Source organism: Nyctereutes procyonoides, unplaced genomic scaffold (assembly GCF_905146905.1).
Source record: "Nyctereutes procyonoides isolate TBG_1078 unplaced genomic scaffold, NYPRO_anot_genome, whole genome shotgun sequence".
NCBI lineage: Eukaryota > Metazoa > Chordata > Mammalia > Carnivora > Canidae > Nyctereutes > Nyctereutes procyonoides.
This window is the reverse complement of record NW_026575142.1, coordinates 10071079-10089972: the sequence shown is the minus strand read 5'-3', so window position 1 is coordinate 10089972 and position 18894 is coordinate 10071079. Positions and strand designations below refer to the sequence as shown.

Here is an 18894-nt window from a genome sequence, read left to right as displayed (position 1 = left end):
TTGCTTTTGTAAGGAGAGGGGGTAGGAATCTCTTCACCAGGATCATCTACATCACACTTATTCTAACCAACAGTACCATACATCCCCCCCACATATATCTTAACTCCTAATTAGCCTGATTATGTCATGTAGATGAGGTATTGACTTATGATACTTTCGCATCTCAGAGAATTAGGTATATTTGCTTTTACTACCTGTACTTCATTACTACATACATATTTGAAAAAAACTATCAGTAGTTTTTTCACTGGTATATAATTTTGGTTTACATCAAACTTTTCATCACCCATGAGGAAAGGCTTTTTGTTACTCTGCTGATATGTGCAAAACTTTTAAATATTGCCTCCTGTGAGCTGATGGGAAGCATATCCACACTTCAGTTTGGACAACAGTGAAGAAATCAGTTAACTGTTGACTAGTGTTAAGCTGAGGGTCAAGCAAAAATTAATAGAGCAGTCGCATTCCAAAAAATTGAGGACGTTGTTATTTATAATATAGCATTTTGGCAAGAAAAGTGCCAATTTTACATGATTGCAGGCAAATGTGCTAGTTGGTTTTTTTTTATTTTTATTTTTTTATTTACTTATTTATTAACGAGAGACACAGGGAAAGAGAGAGAGGCAGAGACACAAGCAGGCCCCATGCAGGGAGCCTGATGTGGGTCTCGATCCCAGGTCTCCAGGATCACGCCCTGGGCGGAAGTCAGCACTAAACCTCTGAGCCACCCAGGCTGCCCACTAGTTGGTATTTTAATGCTGTTCTAGTAACATGTAGAAAGGGTGTGAGAAGCTTGAGGGTTAGAGTGGCTGAACTCTCAAGCCTGAGGAGACTCTCTCTTTAGAGCACTCAGTTACTCCTCCTGTCCCTTTTCTTCACTCCTCCATTTGAAATAGCCAATGGAGAAAAGGAGCAGCTAAAGAGGAGTTGGGTATGTGATTCTAGAGCTAGAATGGTTACTTAATGCTGATCACTTTCTTAAGATCTGGATATCTGGCATTTAAATCAGGTCTTTCTCAGAAGTATTAAGTAATTCTTTTGTGTTAGTCAACTCCTGGAATGTCTTAACTTTCATAGAGCGCATATTAGAAAGAAGGGGACTTCATTGGGCTGGGAATGCTGGTGACAACTCTTTTTCTTACCATTCCCAAGGCTCATCTTTGAATTGCACCGTATGCCAGAAAGAACCTTACCTCTTCTAATGGTTAGGACTGCAAGGTGCTTTATAAAAACAAAAGCCTACCTAATGCACTGGCTGAATACACTTATGGAGCCCTGCCCTATGACGTCTCCCTAATTTCACCAAGTGCCATTACCCAGAAAAGTGCATTTGTAGCCAAGCGAGAAGTTCTAAAAACAGCCGTTGGGTAATTCTCTCTGTAGCAACAAAAAACTCTGCCTCTATGCAAGTAAGCAGGGGGGCACAGCATTCAGTAACGAGCGGAAAGGAAATCTCGGTTTGCAGCTCAGCTTTACGTCCTTAGGCCGGTCAGTTCTCTGAGCCTCAGTTTTTTCATCTGTAAAATGGGAGATTGCTTGAGGTCTAGCATTAAGCACAGCGCCGATCACGAAGTAGGCGATGAGGATATAAATGACAGCTATTTGGTCTCATGGTTACGGGCGAGGAGTCCGTTTTAAGTTTGGTGAAGCGGAGGGGACACGCGGGGGTGTAGAAGGGGCTGGTTCAGGGGAAGGATGGCGCTGCCGGAGCTGTCGGGTCCTAGGCGTCGGCCCCGGGGAGCTACACGGGGGCCCGGGAGGATGCTGGGGCACCTGGCAGGGGGAGGGCTGCGGTGTGGATTCCGGCTCGGCGCAATCCGGGGACGTCTGGAACTCACCTGCGGGGCAGGTGCTGGGCGTCCGAGGCGTGACCGTGGAAGGCGGGCGGGTGGGCGGGCGCTGAGACCGTGCGGCTGCCGGCGCATGGCACCCGCCGCCCAGCCGCCGCGGTGGCTGCCGGGATGCGCCGCAGCGAATGGTCGCGCCGGGCGCCGCTCTGAGTGACCTTTCACCCGCGCCCAGCGGTCCGGGCGGTGGCACAAGGCGGAAGCCATGGCGGAGGCGTCGGCTGCAGCCGGAGGGCCGGGCGTGGGCGCGGGCTCAGGCTCCGCGGCGGGCGGGGGCCGGGACTCCCACCCGGGCCGGGACCGAGCGGGGCGGAGGCTCCGGGTTCTCTCGGGCCATCTGCGGGGCCGGCCCTGGGAGGCTGTGAGTACCAATGAGTGCAAAGCGCGGAGAGCCGCGGCGGCGGCGGCGGCGGCGGCGGCGGCGGCGGCGCCCACTGCCGCTCCCGCCGCGCAGGAGTCGGGCACCATCCCCAAGAAGCGGTGAGCGGCGGCTCGGCGGAGCGGGCTGGCGGCGGCGGCGGCGGGCGGGGCCCGTGCCGCGGGGGGGGGGGGGCACAGCCGGGGGGCGACGGAGGCAGCCTGGTCCCGGGAAGGGCAGGCGCATCTCCCGAGAGGGTGGACGGGACCCCGGGCTCCGGCAGGAAGGCGGCGGCGCGGGATGCCGGGTTCTGGCTCCCTTACTCGAGAGTCACAAAATCTGAAGAACTCTTTTTTTTTTGGGGGGGGGGGAGGCTTCAGCCACCCCGCCCCCGTTTTCTTGGATTCTTAATTACCAGGAATTCATGATCTTGAATTAATTCTTGGGCATGATAAGGTCTTGCAGCGGATACAGAGGGTTCCGTGATGCGCCTCTCGAGAAGCCTGATGGAAGCGTGTACTGGATGCTGGGTCTCTTGCAATTGGCGCAAGCCTGGGTGGTGTGGCTCTTGGAGGAAGGTGCTGACGGGGTGTCTGTGGGGCAGGTGTGCGTTTGCTGAGGGGCATGGGCCTTGACTTTGAGGGAGGAAAGTGAGGGGTGGTGACAAGCAAAAAAACAAAACAAAACAAAAACAACTTCAGAAGCTAACTAATGATTCAGACTGTGGTGGTGGCTGCTGAGCTCCGGTGAACTAGAAGCTGAAAGCCCCTTGCTTGTGGATGAGGATTTTTTTTTTTTTTTTTTTTTTTTTGAGATCTTGACTTAGTACTTTTTGGAGAAATAGTAAGCGCTGTTGGAAGCTACTAGAACAAACTCTTTTCTGAGATGTGGCCCTTGTCACGCGGATGAACTTTCAGGGTGAGAGAAAGTGTGGGTAATGTTTCATGGGTGCTTGTCCATGTGCCAGAGACTGTTAAATCTATTACTTCTTTTACTCCTCTCCAAACTCTGAGGTAGGTACAGTCATCTATGGATGAACGAGTAGGACATTTAGAAGTCTGTTTCAGATTCCCAAATACATCTTATTAACTTGAGGGCCAAATTCTTAGCTTGTACTACTTATGACGAATTCATTCCGTAATTCCGCATCCATGAGTCCTTCCTCTGCCGGGTGTATACTCTGCCAGGAATACAGAGACTTAAAAATGCAATATTTACTTAAGGAGCTAACAGCCTAGTAAGGTAAAGGTAGAATACGGTGTGATAAGAAATTTAGCTGGTGACCATAGCAAATGATCACTTAACCCAGTTTTATTTATTTATTTTATTTCTTTACTTTTTAAAGATTTTATGTATTTATTCATGAGAGACACAGAGAGAGAGAGGGAGGCAGAGACACAGGCAGAGGGAGAAGCAGGCTCCACGCAGGGAGCCCGAGGTAGGACTCGATCCTGGGACTCCAGGACCAGGCCCTGGGCTGAAGGCAGCGCTAAACCGCTGAGCCACCCAGGGATTCCCCCTTTAACCCAGTTTTAGATATGTATGTAAGGTGGAAGGCTCCCAGGAGTAAGGATTGAGTGGATCTTGAAGTTTGGTTTGGAAGTAACCTGGTGAAAGAGAAAAGTGTTCTTAGCAGAAAAACAATGTGTTCACAGGTAAAGCAGTGAAAGATTAGGAAACTGGTTGAGAGTTCAGTGTGGTAGGAGGAGCTGAGAATAATAGAGGGTGAGGGTTGGAGGCAAGTCTTGTTTGCAGGATTTTATGTGAGGGCAAAACATGATTACATTTATCTTTTAGAAAGGTCCCATTGGGGACTGAATTGAAGAAGGTTAAGCAGTTGAATGTATAACGGCTGGGAAGGAAGACCTGAGTTTGAATTTCCACTACACAGTTCCAGTTGCATGACCTTGGGCAAGTGTCACTTAACCTTTCACAGAGTTTCAGTCCCTTGTCTGAAAGTGATAGTAATTCCTGCTTTGAGTGTTGCTGTGAGAATTCAACGATACAGAGTTAGGTGATCAAGGGCTTAGTGCATTGCCAGTTACATAACCCTTCACCAAATGAAATTATAGATGCAATTTTCATGGAGTCCAAGGACAGAGAAGTCATTTAGGAGACTCTTACTCTAATGACAAGTATTGCCATTCTGAACTAAGGCATAATAATGGGAATAGGCAAACCTATTTGAAAAAATAAGACGTAAATTTTTTTTTAAGATTTTATTTATTTATTCACAAGAGACACACAGAGAGAGGCAGAGACTCAGGCAGAGGGAGAAGCAGGCTCCATGCGGGACTGGATTCCAGTCACGCCCTGAGCCGAAGGCAGAGGCCAAACCGCTGAGCCACCCAGATGTCCCAAGACTTAAATTTTTTAACTTGTTTCCTGAATGATTGGGGTGGGGGGTGGATTCACGGATCACATCTTGGCCTCAGGCTTCACTTGATGTTATATTAGCCATCACTGGTTTTAAAACTTTTTTTTTCCCTAAATGGTTTCATGTACACTTATGTGTATTTATTTGTATGTATCTGCATGATTGTACATTTATATGCATGTTCACGTTGTTAGAACTAAGTAAGTACATCAGGTGTTCCTTATTGTTAGATTTAGGGGCCTTGGTCTGCAGCAGCCAGAGAAATATAGTAATGTTTATAAGGTACACTGGGGTGATGAATGAGGCTTCCTATGGCTGAAGGTGACTGGTTTATGTGGTTATTCTATAGACAGAAGCCACAACTATAACTTACTATTGGCATAGATTACACCTTGTAGAAAGCTCTGGTCTTTCATTCAGAGTTAGGTGTGGCTAGTGAGAAAATCTAGTCCTGTTCAAATATTTTGAAGTTTGAGTCAAAATATGAGGGAACATAAAAACTTGTATTATATGGAACATCAAAAGCTCCCTTAGAAAGTGATCTACTTACTTTATTGTTAATGGGGAACCAAGGTCTCCCTTCAACTCCTCCTGCTTAGTTGGGCCTCAGTTTGCCAGCAGCAGAGCTGAGTCGAAAGGGAAGACAAATGATGAAGCAAGGAGCCAGGGTTTAATAAAATTTGAGTGTGACTGTATGTCACTTATTTGGAATCACTTGGTGATGTGTGTTATTTGTATAACTCCTCTCTGATTACCTTGGATGATGTAATTAGTTGTAATTTTTCTAACTCATGGCTAGTTATCATTATGGAGTTGGAGGAGTGACTTTTTGAAACTTCGTGTTTTCATTTTCTTCGTAGGATAGTCATGCATATGTTAATCTACCCAATGTTTATAGAATAATTGCTTTATGACAAGTAATGTCCTAAGGACTGAAGGCAGAAGGATGAATAATTGTCCTTGGCCCTAAGGAATTCACAATAATAAGGGATATACACATTCCAGTACAGTTTGAGTAGAGCCACTATAAATATAGGTACAAAGATAGCACAATGGAAAGTAGAGTGATTATCCTTGGGGTCAAGGGAAGCCTTCTGGAGACGTTTTAAAATATGGATGATGGTGTGGCAGGTTGGTTGGATGGTGAAGAGAGTTCTAGGCAAAGGTATTAGCATATGGCAAAGCAAGGGGGCATGAAAGTGCATATATATTTAAGTAACTAAACAATTCAGTATTGGTAGAGGTGGAAGTGAAGTAGAAGGAGGAGGGCACTGGCAGGTCACGGAGGCCTTGACCTGGTGGTCGTCAGTCCATTCCTTCATTCACTTGCTCATTAATTCATTCATGTGTGACTATTTCAGTGCTTGCTATGCACCATAAAACAGTGGACAAAACCTGTCCTTAAGGACTTATTTTCTCGTTGGGGCAGGGATAGCAAACAAACAAGTAATATAGTATGTCAGATGGTGATTAATGAAGAAAAATGAAGCAGCCAAGGGTCATGGCAAACCTCTGAGGCAGTTAACCTGGGAAGAGACTTGATCAGATTGGGTTTGCGTTTGTATCCAGCTACACTGTTAAGAATGGACTGGAGAAGGATGAGGATGCACATAGGGAGACCAGTTAGGAAGCTGTTGTAGCAGAACAGATGAGAAATAATAAAGGATTAAATCAAGGTGATGGCAGTGAGAATAGAGGGGAAAAGATGGTTTTGAGTTTTGGAAATTAGTGCATTAGGTAATACATAAAATTATGTGACTGTATGTCATGGGAATTTGGAGACAACGATAATAGAAAATGGATGGTAAGAGTCCTGAGGAATGTGGACTTTTAAGAGGACTGGCTGATCACAACCTGTTGTACTTACCATGTTGGTCTCCTCTGCATTCTTGGAGTTCTAGTTACTTCTATCCAGGAACACATATTCTCATTATTTGAGGTTGCTGAGCAGAGTTTTGAGAGTGATGGTTTACTTTTGGACCCTCTGTTTTTCTTTAAGTTGCATCTTACTCAATGAATAGTTTCTTTTAGATTCTAAAAATCACAGTGTATATACTAATTAAGTATGTGACATTTTTATGCCTCGATTTTGGATTTTTTCAGTTTAAAAACTATTGTAATGTTAAAAAACGAGAAGAAAAAAAATCCCTTGTGACATCCGTCCCTCTGCACTGTTAACGGCTTTCCCAGTTGTGGTTTGGGTTAGTCAGAATTGTTCTATGGCAATTTTTACAGAAGTTATAAACTCTTCTGCTAGATCAAAAGAGATCTTTAATTAATACTGCTACTAATTGCTTAATTTACTTATACTACCATTTATGCACACCATTCTTTAAAAAAAGATGTGTTATTTAACATGTACTAGAAGCTTTTTTTCAGGAGGAAAAAAAGTTAACATCTTGTAAATGTTTCCTAGGAGGGCATCTTTGTCATACCAGGTTTCAACCATTTGTAATTGAAGAGATCATGATTAAATACAGTGTCATATAGCTAAGGCATTAGCTTATATTGTACTTACTGAGTAAATTATAAGATGTATGATCTATCAAAGTGAAATTCATAATTTTGGAAAATGTTATGCATGGTTTTAAGAAATAGACCAGCATATTTCCTTCTGTGAGTGAGTTTTGCTGTTTCATTTGTGAGAAAATAATGTTGAGAATAAAATGGAAACATACTTCTTTTACGTTGCAAGTATCATTTTGGGATGGACCACATTTTCTGCAAATAGACTTCTTTATGTCAGGAAGTTACTTACTATAAAGCCACCTAACCCCCAGTCACTTAATAAAAATACCTAGGAAAAGTTAAATGATCTCTTTTTAGGCTGCAGAAGAATGGAATGCTGTTGAAGTCAGATGAGATACTTTATGGAACACTTTTTTTTTTTTTTTGCTTTTTATTTTTTTTAAAGATTTTATTTATTTATTCATGAGAGACACACGGAGAGAGGCGGAGACATAGACTGAGGGAGAAGCAGGTGCCCTGCAGGGAGCCCAGTACGAGACTCAATCCTAGGAGATCATGACCTGAGCCAAAGGCAAGATGTTCAACCACTGAGCCACCCAGGTGTCCCTATGGAACACTTTAAAAGCAAATGTTAAGCAAGTATTATTCCTTTCACTTTTATTTTCTTATTATTGAGAAGAGAGTTTCTGTTGTTCTACAGATTAGTATGTTAATTTCAATTCCAAACCAAATCAAAGTATCCTGAGTAGATTTTACGCTTTTGACACGAAGTAGTAATCGCCCTCCCTTCATTAGTACTCTTTTTATTTGTTAGGCTTTAGGAGTAATATTTAATTTTATCACTGCCCCACATCTGAGTTCAGAATAAATTGAAAAGACATAAGAGTATAAATAGGTGGAGATAAAAATGTCAGCTTTATTACAAATAAAGCTTGTTGGAGAATATGGCTTAGATCTGGACTACCTAATAGTTACCTCGAATTGGATAGACTCAGTCGTAGGTAATACTGGACTACAGAAGGCCTCCCCTGCAAGGGCAGAGCCAGCTCCAATAAGCCTTGTACATGGCCCGGAGAGAGACTGCAGTATAACCACTTTGTATTTGATAGATTCTAAGGCCAGATAAAAGGCTGACCCCAGTTGCTTGGTGCTTCTCAGAAATCACGAACCAGATAAATCGCTCCTTCCATGAGAAGGGATGACTGTGTGACAGTTGGGGAGAGGCAACCAGGATAGTTACGCTTCTGAAGTCCCTCCGGATTGGAAGCTGGATGTCAGAGAATGGAGGTATTGCTGGTATAGTTTTGGATAAATTAGGGAAAAGGCTGAAAACTTTATGGTAGGTAAATAGTCTTCCACCTGCATCATTTGCATGTGACATCCCCATTGCCTACTGAATATATTTATCCAGAGTTTACTGGTTAGGACAGTTAAGGTCTTCCAGGGGAGCAAATCGGCCTTTCTAAGCCTTGTATTTCGTTGCTACCTACTACCTACTCTAGCTGCATACCAGAATTGTTTCTATTCCTGGGACATGTCCTTCCTTTTCCCTTTTCTTTCTTTGATATGTTCATGTTTCCAAAGTAAAGTATACATAGTACTGATAGTTCTGGGATAATTTGGGGGTGGTATGTGGCTTACAATCTTACTTGGGTAGTTATATGTTTGTATACATACTTATTTTTTTGTTAAACTTTATTGAACTATTGCATAACTTATAAATGTGGAGGTTATAAGTGTACAGCTTAATTACTTTTCACAAAGTGAACACATCTATCTTATGTATTTAGATTAAGAAACAGCATTACCAGTCCCCAGAAGCCTTCTTCATGTCCCTCTCCACCTCCCACCAGGATACCAGTACCTTGAACTACATAGTTTGGATTTGCTTGTTTTGAACTTTATATTAGTGCAGTCATGCAGTGTGTGTTCTTTTGTGTGTGGCTTTACCCCCTCATCATTATGTTTGTAATACTCATCTGTGTTGTTACGTCTCATTGTATTTTGTTCAGTCTTACTGCTGGATAGTATTCCATTGGGTGAATATATACTGTAATTTATTTTTTTTAAAGATTTTATTTATTTATTTGAGAGAGAGAGAGAGAGAGCGAGAGAGCGCACGAGCAGGGGAAAGAGAAAAGGGAGAGGGAGAATCAGACTCCCCTCTGAGCAGGGAGCTTGACTTTGGGCTCAGTCCTAGGTCTCTGGATCATGACCGGAGCCCAAGGCAGACTATTAACTAACTGACTGAGCCACCCAGGTGCCCCATTCAATTTATTATATTAAGGATGGGCACTCAGGTGGTTGCTAATTTTAGGTTTGAATAGTTATTTATTGATTTTAATATGAAGTGCTTATCTAACTACTGTTTTTATAGATATTGCTGCATAGAAATTGGCTAAAATAATTAAAATAGTATTTAGTATACGTTATGTTCAATTTTCTTAAGTATATCATTTATTTGAGGTAATAAAATGCTCCTAGGTACTAGATCATTCATGTAAATATTAAACTGGCTTTTAATTTTTATTAATCTTTAAAGATTTTATTAGAGTGAGCAAGAGAGAGAGTGCGGAGCACAAGCCAAGGGAGGGACTGAGGGAGAAGGTGACTCCCCACTGAGCAGGGAGCCCAAAATGGGGCTCGATCCCAGGACCCTTGGATCAGGACCTGAGCTGAAGGCAGATGTGTAACTGACTGAGCCATCCAGGCATTCCTTAAGCTGACTTTTTAAGCACTGTGACCTTAAAGTCTTTTCAATGTTCAAATGTTATTTATAAACTTACAAGATTTCAGCTTAGAATTACAATTCTAAATCTATAGCTCAGTTAGTTACACATTTTGAATTTGTTATAAGCCAGTCATTCGTACAAGCCAGATCCTCTTAAATTTTGTAAGTATATAAAAGATCAGTTTCTGCATAGCTCTCTTATACAAAAACATTAACATCTGACTTTGATTCCCTTCTCAAGCATTTGTATCTTTAATTCTAAATCTTTTTATAGTTGAAATATGCTTACTCATTAAGGAAGGCTGTTACCATTCTAGGGAGCTGCAGTTACTTTTGACAAGGGAGTTTTGCCTCTTAGATGAGATTTGAAGCTATAGGTATCTTATATCTAAGAAAATTTTTGTATTGCATGTAATATTTGCCCTTGCAGGCATATCTGAAGTTACCAACCAGGGATTTGAGCTAGGATGCTGACCAAATTCTTGTCGGCAACTTCACTGGGCCTCTCCAAACTCTATTTATAGTTGCCTTATCAGTGACCTCCTATCATCAACTGGGGTGTGTTCATGTATTCTAGGACCTTATAATCAAATAATGTGAATTGCTTCATTTGTTATATTCACAGTTTGCAATTCCCACTCAGATTGTTTATATGGTTGGATTTTGCATTTCTTTATCCTGAACTTTCCAGGAATCCAGCATTAGGGATATTAAAATAATACTCACTTGAATTTGGTTCTGTCAACTCAAAGTTTATAAATCAACACTGTACTAGAGTTTTCTGTGATGCTGGAAATGTTCTATAATCTGCTGTCCAGTATGGTAGCCACTAACCACAGGTGGCCATCTTGAATAAGGAGCTGAATTTTTAGTTTTTTTTAAGATTTTATTTCTTTATTCATGAGACACACACACACACACACACACACACACACACACACACACACACAGGCAGAGACACAGGCAGAGGGAGAAGCAGACTCCGTGCAGGGAGCCTGATGCGGGACCTGATTCCGGGACCCCAGGATCATGCCCTGGGCTGAAGGCAGGCGCTAAACCGCTGAACCACCCAGGGATCAGTTTTTAGTTTTATTTAAACTAAATAAATTAGTTAAATAAATTAGTTTTATTTAATTTTAATTAATTTCTATTTAAATAGGCATATGTGGCTAATTACACCGTATTGGACAGCACAGCTGTAGATTGAAATCTAACTCATTATCTGTCCTTTCTTATTTCTTTTTTTTTAATATATTTTTTAAAATTTTTATTTATTTATGATAGTCACACAGATAGAGAAGCAGAGACACAGGCAGAGGGAGAAGCAGGCTCCATGCACCGGGAGCCCGACGTGGGATTCGATCCCGGGTCTCCAGGATCACGCCCTGGGCCAAAGGCAGGCGCTAAACCGCTGCGCCACCCAGGGATCCCTCCTTTCTTATTTCTATATGAAGTTACTTTTCTGGGTTTTCTTTTCATTTTTTTCTTTTAAGATTGAACTCTCTTTTGAATTAATTTATTCAAATAATTAATTCCGTTAAACACCTTAATCTCATCTGATCTTCACAACCTCCCATAATACAGATTAGTAACCAAAGTTTGTAGATGTTTGCCAGAAAAGTCACTTGCTATAGTAAGTGGTAGGGCTTAGATTTGAATCCAGATCTTCTATGTCAAGTCTAGAACTTTTTCCTTGATACTGTGCTACCACTAGTCTCATTTTTTTTTCTTATAATCTTTCTCGTATCCACTTTGTACATTAAACAAGTTTTTATTGGTCATTTGTGTTCACGGTGCTTAGGCTGCATCAGTGTACAAAATGGACAAAGATCTCTTTTCTCATGGGACTTACTACATTCTGATGGGTGAAATAGATAATAACAAATAAATCAATTACTAAGTGTGTTAGAAGGTGATAAGTGCTATGGAAAAAAGGAAAAGAACAGAGTAAGGAGGTAGGGTTCACATTTTAAATAGGATTTCATTGGGGAATGTGACATTTAAGCAAATATTTGAAGGAGATGAGAGTGTTAAGCTGTATGGATATCTAGTTGAATGAGCGTTCCAGGCACAGGAATAGTATGTGCAGATACCCTAAGGGGAGGCACACATGTGTTGTTTTAGGAGAATAACAAATGTAACTGGAGTCAATTCATAATCCTTTCACCCCTACACTGTTTTAAGTGTGTACCTTTGAAACCTTAGCTTCTGATTTAATGTCTCTTGTTTTAGTCAAGGTCTTTTATTTATGCTACATTTTCTAGCATCTACAACTTTCCTTGTGCTACTCTCTGGAAGATCTGCTTGTTTGACACCAGGCTTCAGGGTCTGTGTATTTTGAGGATCTTTCTGTTTTTGAGAATTGAGGGGAGGTGACACTGGGCTATTATCTGTTACCTCTTCCTCATGATTTCTCATATTATGAATAGTAACTCTAAAATCATTAAGTGTCATGCCATGTAATAAGTAGGCCTGGAGCCTTTGATTCATTTAAATCAGTTAGATACCCTCCTGACATCTTTTTACCTGTTTGAAACTTCATTTACCCAAGTTTGTTGGCAATTTCTTCAGTATTTTCGATGTGCTAAGCACTGGGGAGGAGTAGCACATAGTTTCTGCCTTATGGGATGTATAGGTCTACTAAGGAAGTCTCATTTGTTTTCTCTTACTGCAGGGTGCTAAGTGCTATGATAGAGGCAAGAAGGGGGGAAGAATGATGACTGGTATAGCAATGGAAGGGCATCTTCATTTCAAAGAAACATAGATTAGAAAGGTGGGGGAGTACTACTATTTTATATTAAGATGCTATGAAAATTCTTAAATCTGAGGGTAAAAACGTTGATGAGAGTATTTGGATGAGAACAGAATCAGAAGAATTAGGGTAAGAGAATGTGGACAATATAATAAATAAAATTTACAAAACTGCTATGACAGTTGGTTGTAGTAATGCTGGGGGCTTTCAGCTACCCGGATAACTTTTAGAAGTCTTATTGTGAGAGCAATATCTGGCAGTTAATTTACAATTAAAATCAGAGGGTACATAATTGATGCTGAAATGTTATACATTTTACTTGAAGAAAACAACAGAAAATAATAAAATAAGGGACTAACATTGAAAATAATAAAGAGATAACTACTATAGCATTTTGGCATCTTTTAGTTGTGGCATATGTGTGTAAAGTCATGCTGTGATAATGTCTTGAAACCACCTTTTTTTTTCACTCAGTATCTTGTGTATAATTTTCTTTTCTTTTTTTTTTTTTTTTAAAGATTTTATTTTATTTATTTGACAGAGCAAGTACACAAGCAGGGGGAGTGGCAGGCAAAGGAAGAGGGAGAAGCAGGCTCCCTGCTGAACATGGAGCTCAATCCCAGGACTCTGGGATCATGACCTGAGCTGAAGGCAGACGCTTAACTGATTGAGCCACCCAGGTGACCCTGTGTATAACTTTCTATGTCAAGAAATATTAATGGGCAGCTTTACCTTCAATGACTCGAGTACTGCATTATATGTAGGTACTACAAGTTCAACCAGTACAGTATCATTTTTAATTGTTTCCAATCTTTCCCTATTATAAAGATGCTGTGACAGACTTTTTTTTTTTTTTACAATTAAGTCCCTAAAAATTTCCTTAAGGCAAATTTATAAAAAGGGCTTTAATGGGTTAAGGAGGATTGGAATACATTGTTCATTCATTTCAGTGGGCAGAGGCAGAAATAAAGCACCGCTGCTTGTTTGGATTTAATTTTGGCCAAGAAAAAAGAATTGGAAATTATTGGAATCCTATGAGAAAGACTCTTGTCATGTTTGAACAGATTTATATCTTATAACTTAAGAAAGCAGCTTTCCAGAAATTCACGTAAAAGAAAATGAAATGTTTTGGCCTGAGTTGCTAAGGGGAAACCAAAACATGACCACAGAGAGCCTAAGAAATATTGCTTAACTTTGCCTTGGCCTTGGAAGTGATGAGGAGTGAGCTGAGGCAATTGGCTTAGATGTTCCAGTTTAAACCATTTACTGTTATCAGTAAATATTGTACACTTCATGCTTATTCAGATGGCTCATACTGTTTGGTCAAATCGTCCTATATCACGTGATGCACCTTAAGCATTGTAATGTCAGCAGTTTTCTTTTTCTCCCAACACATATTTTGAAAAAAATTAAAACATTGAAAAATTAAATTTTATAATAAATTGCTTTATACCAACCACCTAGATTCCATCATTAATATTTACTATGCTTGTTTATCATGTATCCATTAATTCATCCTTTTCTCCATTTAGTAGTAGTATACCTTATTTTTGATGAATTCTAAAGAAAATTAGTTGCTTCATTTTGAAGTAAAATCTCCTATATTAGCTTTCACTGCTATTGGGGGAACTTTTTTTAATTTAAATTCAGTTTGCCAATATACAGCATAACACCCAGTGCTCATCACATCACACACCCTCCTTAATGCCTATCGCCTAGTTACCCCCATCTGCCCACCCCACTTTCCCTTTGGGGGAACTTTAAGTTATTGTCTCTAACTTTTCAATCTCCATTTTCACATTTTCAATTATTGCACATTTTTATCTGGGAATGTCTGGCTGTTTTGACATAGTGATAATCTCTTTTTGAAATAAAATTTTAAAAATTTATTATTTTTGAAGTAAAAGGTTCTACTTTTGTGCTTTTATATTGATCTTGATTTCCAGATAGTATTTTGTCTGCTTTGTCTTTGCAAAAATATTTGTAGCTTTACAACATGATTATTAGATCACTAGTCTGATTTTTGCTTTATTTCCAAGTTCTTACCTGCCATCTGCCATCATTTTCAGAAAGTACATTCTAGTTTGTTATGTCTGTCTTCAGATTTTATACAAGTGGTAACCTTTTTAAAGAATGAATTCTTATTTGTTTGTATGTGTGTTAATTAGGACTTTCATTTACAAGTATTAATTTGAGCTAAGTGAAGAAAGAAAAGGGAAATTTATTTTAAGAGTACAGAGGGACCAAAGAACCCAAGGGCAGGAGTGGAGGTTAGTCTCAGGATGGAATTAGAACTAAAAACCAGAAAGCCATCAGGTTTCTTGCTAGCATCACTTCTTGCTTGTATCTGCTGCATGTTTCTCTAAGCAGATCAGCCTTTTTGGCTCTTCTGTTCAAATAGTAAAATACGGTAACCCCTCTCCTCCACAATATTCATTTAGCAAGTAGCAGCAGATAATTGAATCCTCTTGTTCCCAATAGCTGGGTCACATGTCTACATTGTTCTAACTAGCTGTTGTCTGGAAAGGAGTGGTGGTGATCTTAGTAGAAAAATAGCTGCCCAGGCAGCTAAATGAACTGAACTAACTCTGGTTATCATACTTTGAAATGTGTCACAGCCAGATCATCTCATCTTTTTTTTTTTTTAATTTTTATTTATTTTATGATAGTCACACACAGAGAGAGAGAGAGAGAGAGAGAGAGAGAGAGAGAGGCAGAGACACAGGCAGAGGGAGAAGCAGGCTCCATGCACCGGGAGCCCGATGTGGGATTCGATCCCGGGTCTCCAGGATCGCGCCCTGGGCCAAAGGCAGGCGCCAAACCGCTGCGCCACCCAGGGATCCCTCATCTCATCTTTTTTAAGGATTACTTCCCCACAGTATTGCTCCATGAGTTATCCTATTGTTTTCCTATTTGGTCATCTATCTTTTTTTTCTTTTTTCTTTTCCTACTTGATGATGATTTTTTTTAATTAAAATATAATTAAAATACAGTTTCAGGTATACAATATAATGATCCAATTCAATACATTACTCAGTGTTCATCAAGATAAATATACTCTTAATCCCTTTTATTTCATTCATCCCTCTGCCCACCTCCGTTTGGCAACCACTCTTTGTATTTAAGAGTCTATTTTGTCTCTTCTTTTGTTTCTTAAATTCCACATATGAGCGAAATCATATGATATTTGTCTTTCTCTGATTTATTTCACTTAGCATTATACCTTTTGGTCCATTTATGTTGTAGCAAATGGCAAGGTCTCATTCTTTTTTATGGCTGAGTAATAGTCCGTTATAATAATATAGCACATCTTCTTTATCCGTTCATCTATGAATGGACACTTGGGTTACTTCATATCTTGGCTATTGTAAGTAATGCTTCGGTAAACAAAGATGCATGTGTCTTTTAGAATTAGTGTTTTTCTTTTCTTTGGGTTAATACCCAGTAGTAGAATTACTAGATCATATGGAAATTCTATTTTTAATCTTTTGAAGAACCTCTATATTGTTTTTTCAGAGTGTGTGCTGCACCAGCTTGCATTCCCACCAACGGTACATGAAGGTTTCCTTTCCTCCACACCCTTACCAACACTTATTCCTTATGTTTTGATTTTAGTCATTCTGACAAGTGTAAGGTGGTATTTCATTGTGGTTTTGATTTGCATTTCCCTGATGATTAGTGATGATGAGCATCTTCTCATGTGTCTGTTTGCTATCCATATGTCTTCTTGGAAAAAGGTCTATTCAGGTCCATTGGCCATTTTTTAGTTGGATTATTTGGGGGGACGTTGGCGTTGAGTTGTGTAAGTTCTTTATATATTTTGGATATTAATCCCTTATTGGATATATCATTTGCATTTCTATTCACTGGGTTGCCTTTTTTTCTTGATAGCTTCATGTGCTGTGCAAAAGCTTTTTACTTTGGTATAGTACCAATATAATTTAATTTTGCTTTTGTTTCCTTTGCCTCAAGAAACATAACTAGAAAAATGATTTTACAGCCAATGTCAAAGAAATTACTCCCTGTGTATTTTTTTTTTGTTTTTTTTTTGTTTGTTTTTAGGAATTTTATGGTTTGAGGTCAGACATATCTATCTATCACAAATATTCAAACAAAATATATATATTAATCCTCCTTATTACCCAAAACCAAAATACATACTATAACAATAAACACATCCCAAATTGAAATCTCATACAAATACCAAATACCAAAATCACCCAATCCCCAATTAAACTAACACCTTCTATACATTTAAACAAAATTTAAAACACAAATCAACATATACATAAAAAATTAAATATATATATAGATTCATACAATCCAACTCACCAAACATATAATATGCAACTTCCATCAAATACTACAACAATCACTAATTTCATAACACCCACCCATCAAATATAAATAAAAAAAAAAAACTTCAATAAATTCACAAATTATTTATAAATATCAAACACCCCACAAACTAAAAAAACAAATCTAACAATCTGATAGAGTGAGATAAAAACCATTTCAATCCAATCCAACATACCCCAATAATTTTTACAACATTTCAAACCCCAAATTTTCCACCATTTTTAAACCCATACTATATAAAACAAAAAACCAATATACCACACATAAAAAATAAAAAAAAAACTATAACATTAAAACTTCCCCACTTAAAACAAATTAACAAATCAACAATTAAATAAATACAAAGAATATACTATAACACTCAAAAAAAAACAAAAACAAAATACTAAATCAATAATCAATAAACACTTGAATATTTTTTACTTTTAAACTTCAAATCCAACTAATTACATAAAATTAAAGTTGATCTATCAATATAATCCTTCTCCATTCCTAACCATACAATAACATAATATCAACACCTACACATAAAAACAACAACAACAAAACCACTTAAATATAACATTGTATTCCTTTATTAATCCCTTATAATTACTTAATTTCAAATATCTTCAAACAAAACACTAAGATATTAAATTAATTTGATGTATTCTATATATAATAGAATGTCATCTGCAAACGGTGTAAGTTTTACTTCTTTCTTACCAATGTAGATGCTTTTTATTTCTTTTTGTGGTCTGATTGCTGTGACTGGGACTTCCACTACTATGTTGAATAAAAGTGGTAAGAGTGGATGTCCTTCTTCGTTCCTGATCTTAAAGGAAAAGCCCTCAGTTTTTCACCACTGAGGATGATGTTAGTTGTGGGTTTTTCATCTATGGCCTTTATAATGTTGAGGTATGTTCCTTCTAAACCTTCTTTATTGAGAGTTTTATCATGACTGGATGTTATATTTGTCAGTTACTTTTTCTGCATCTATTGAGATGATCACATGATTTTTATTCTTTTTCTTATTAATGTGATATATCTTGTTAATTGATTTGAAAATATTGGATCATCTTTGCAACCCTGGAATAAATCTCAGTTGATCATGGTGAATGATTTTTTACATGTATTGTCGGATTTTATTTCCTAACATTTTGAGGAGTGTTTTTGCATCTGTGTTTATGATCTATTTTCTTTTTTTGTAGTGTTTTTCTCTGGTTTTAGGGTAATTCTGGCTTTGTAAAATGATTTTGGAAGGTTCCTTTTTCTTTTTTTTTTTTAAAGATTTATTTATTTATTTTAGAGAGACAGTGTGCATGGGGGGGGGCAAACGGAGAGGAGGAGAGAGAGAATCTTAAGCAGACTCCCCGCTGAGACACACATAAATTCTTCTTCCTCAGCCCAACACCTCCTCTGCTTGTGCTCTTTTTCTCTCTGTCAAATAAATAAATTAAGTCTTTTAAAAAAATAAATTTTTGGTAGAATTCACCTGTGAAATCATCTGGTTTTTTTTTGATTATGTGTTCCATTTCATTACTAGTAATTATTCTGTTCAAATATTCCATTTCTAATTCAATTGTGGAAGATTATGTTTCTAGGAATTTATTTATTTATTTATTTATTTATTTTTATTTATTTTATAAATTAATTTTTATTGGTGTTCAATTTACCAACATACAGAATAACACCCAGTGCTCATCCCGTCAAGTGTCCCCCTCAGTGCCCGTCACCCATTCACCCCCACCCCCCGCCCTCCTCCCCCTCCACCACCCCTAGTTCATTTCCCAGAGTTAGAAGTCTTTATGTTCTGTCTCCCTTTCTGATATTTCTCACACATTTCTTTTCCCTTCCCTTATATTCCCTTTCACTATTATTCATATTCCCCAAATGAATGAGAACATACACTGTTTGTCCTTCTCCGGTTACTGTGGCCAAGTTCAAAAAGGGTGTTGCCTGAGTTCTCCTCTGGGATTTTGATGGAATCTTGACTCACATTTAGATCTTTCATCTATTTTGAGT

The 18894-nt window shown here is 39.0% G+C and overlaps 1 protein-coding gene and 1 long non-coding RNA gene across 3 annotated transcripts in view; one reads left to right on the top strand and one right to left on the bottom strand.

The window, feature by feature from the left end:
- Positions 1-1940, bottom strand: part of LOC129498618 (uncharacterized) — a 50298-nt gene extending 48358 nt beyond the window's left edge. Inside the window, exon 1 of the long non-coding RNA XR_008662167.1 lies at positions 1836-1940. This is a non-coding gene — a long non-coding RNA (uncharacterized LOC129498618). The remainder of the gene's footprint in view (positions 1-1835) is intronic.
- AGPS (alkylglycerone phosphate synthase) overlaps positions 1-18894 on the top strand; it is a 189268-nt gene that overhangs the window by 50052 nt on the left and 120322 nt on the right. Inside the window, exon 1 of one of the 2 annotated variants that reach the window (XM_055308081.1) lies at positions 1991-2324. The exons of the other annotated variant lie outside the window; for it this stretch is intronic. Coding sequence (XP_055164056.1) covers positions 2050-2324 — 275 coding nt within the window. The 5' untranslated portion in view covers positions 1991-2049. Of the gene's footprint in view, positions 1-1990; positions 2325-18894 lie in introns of those variants that run through there. 2 annotated transcript variants of the gene reach the window in all.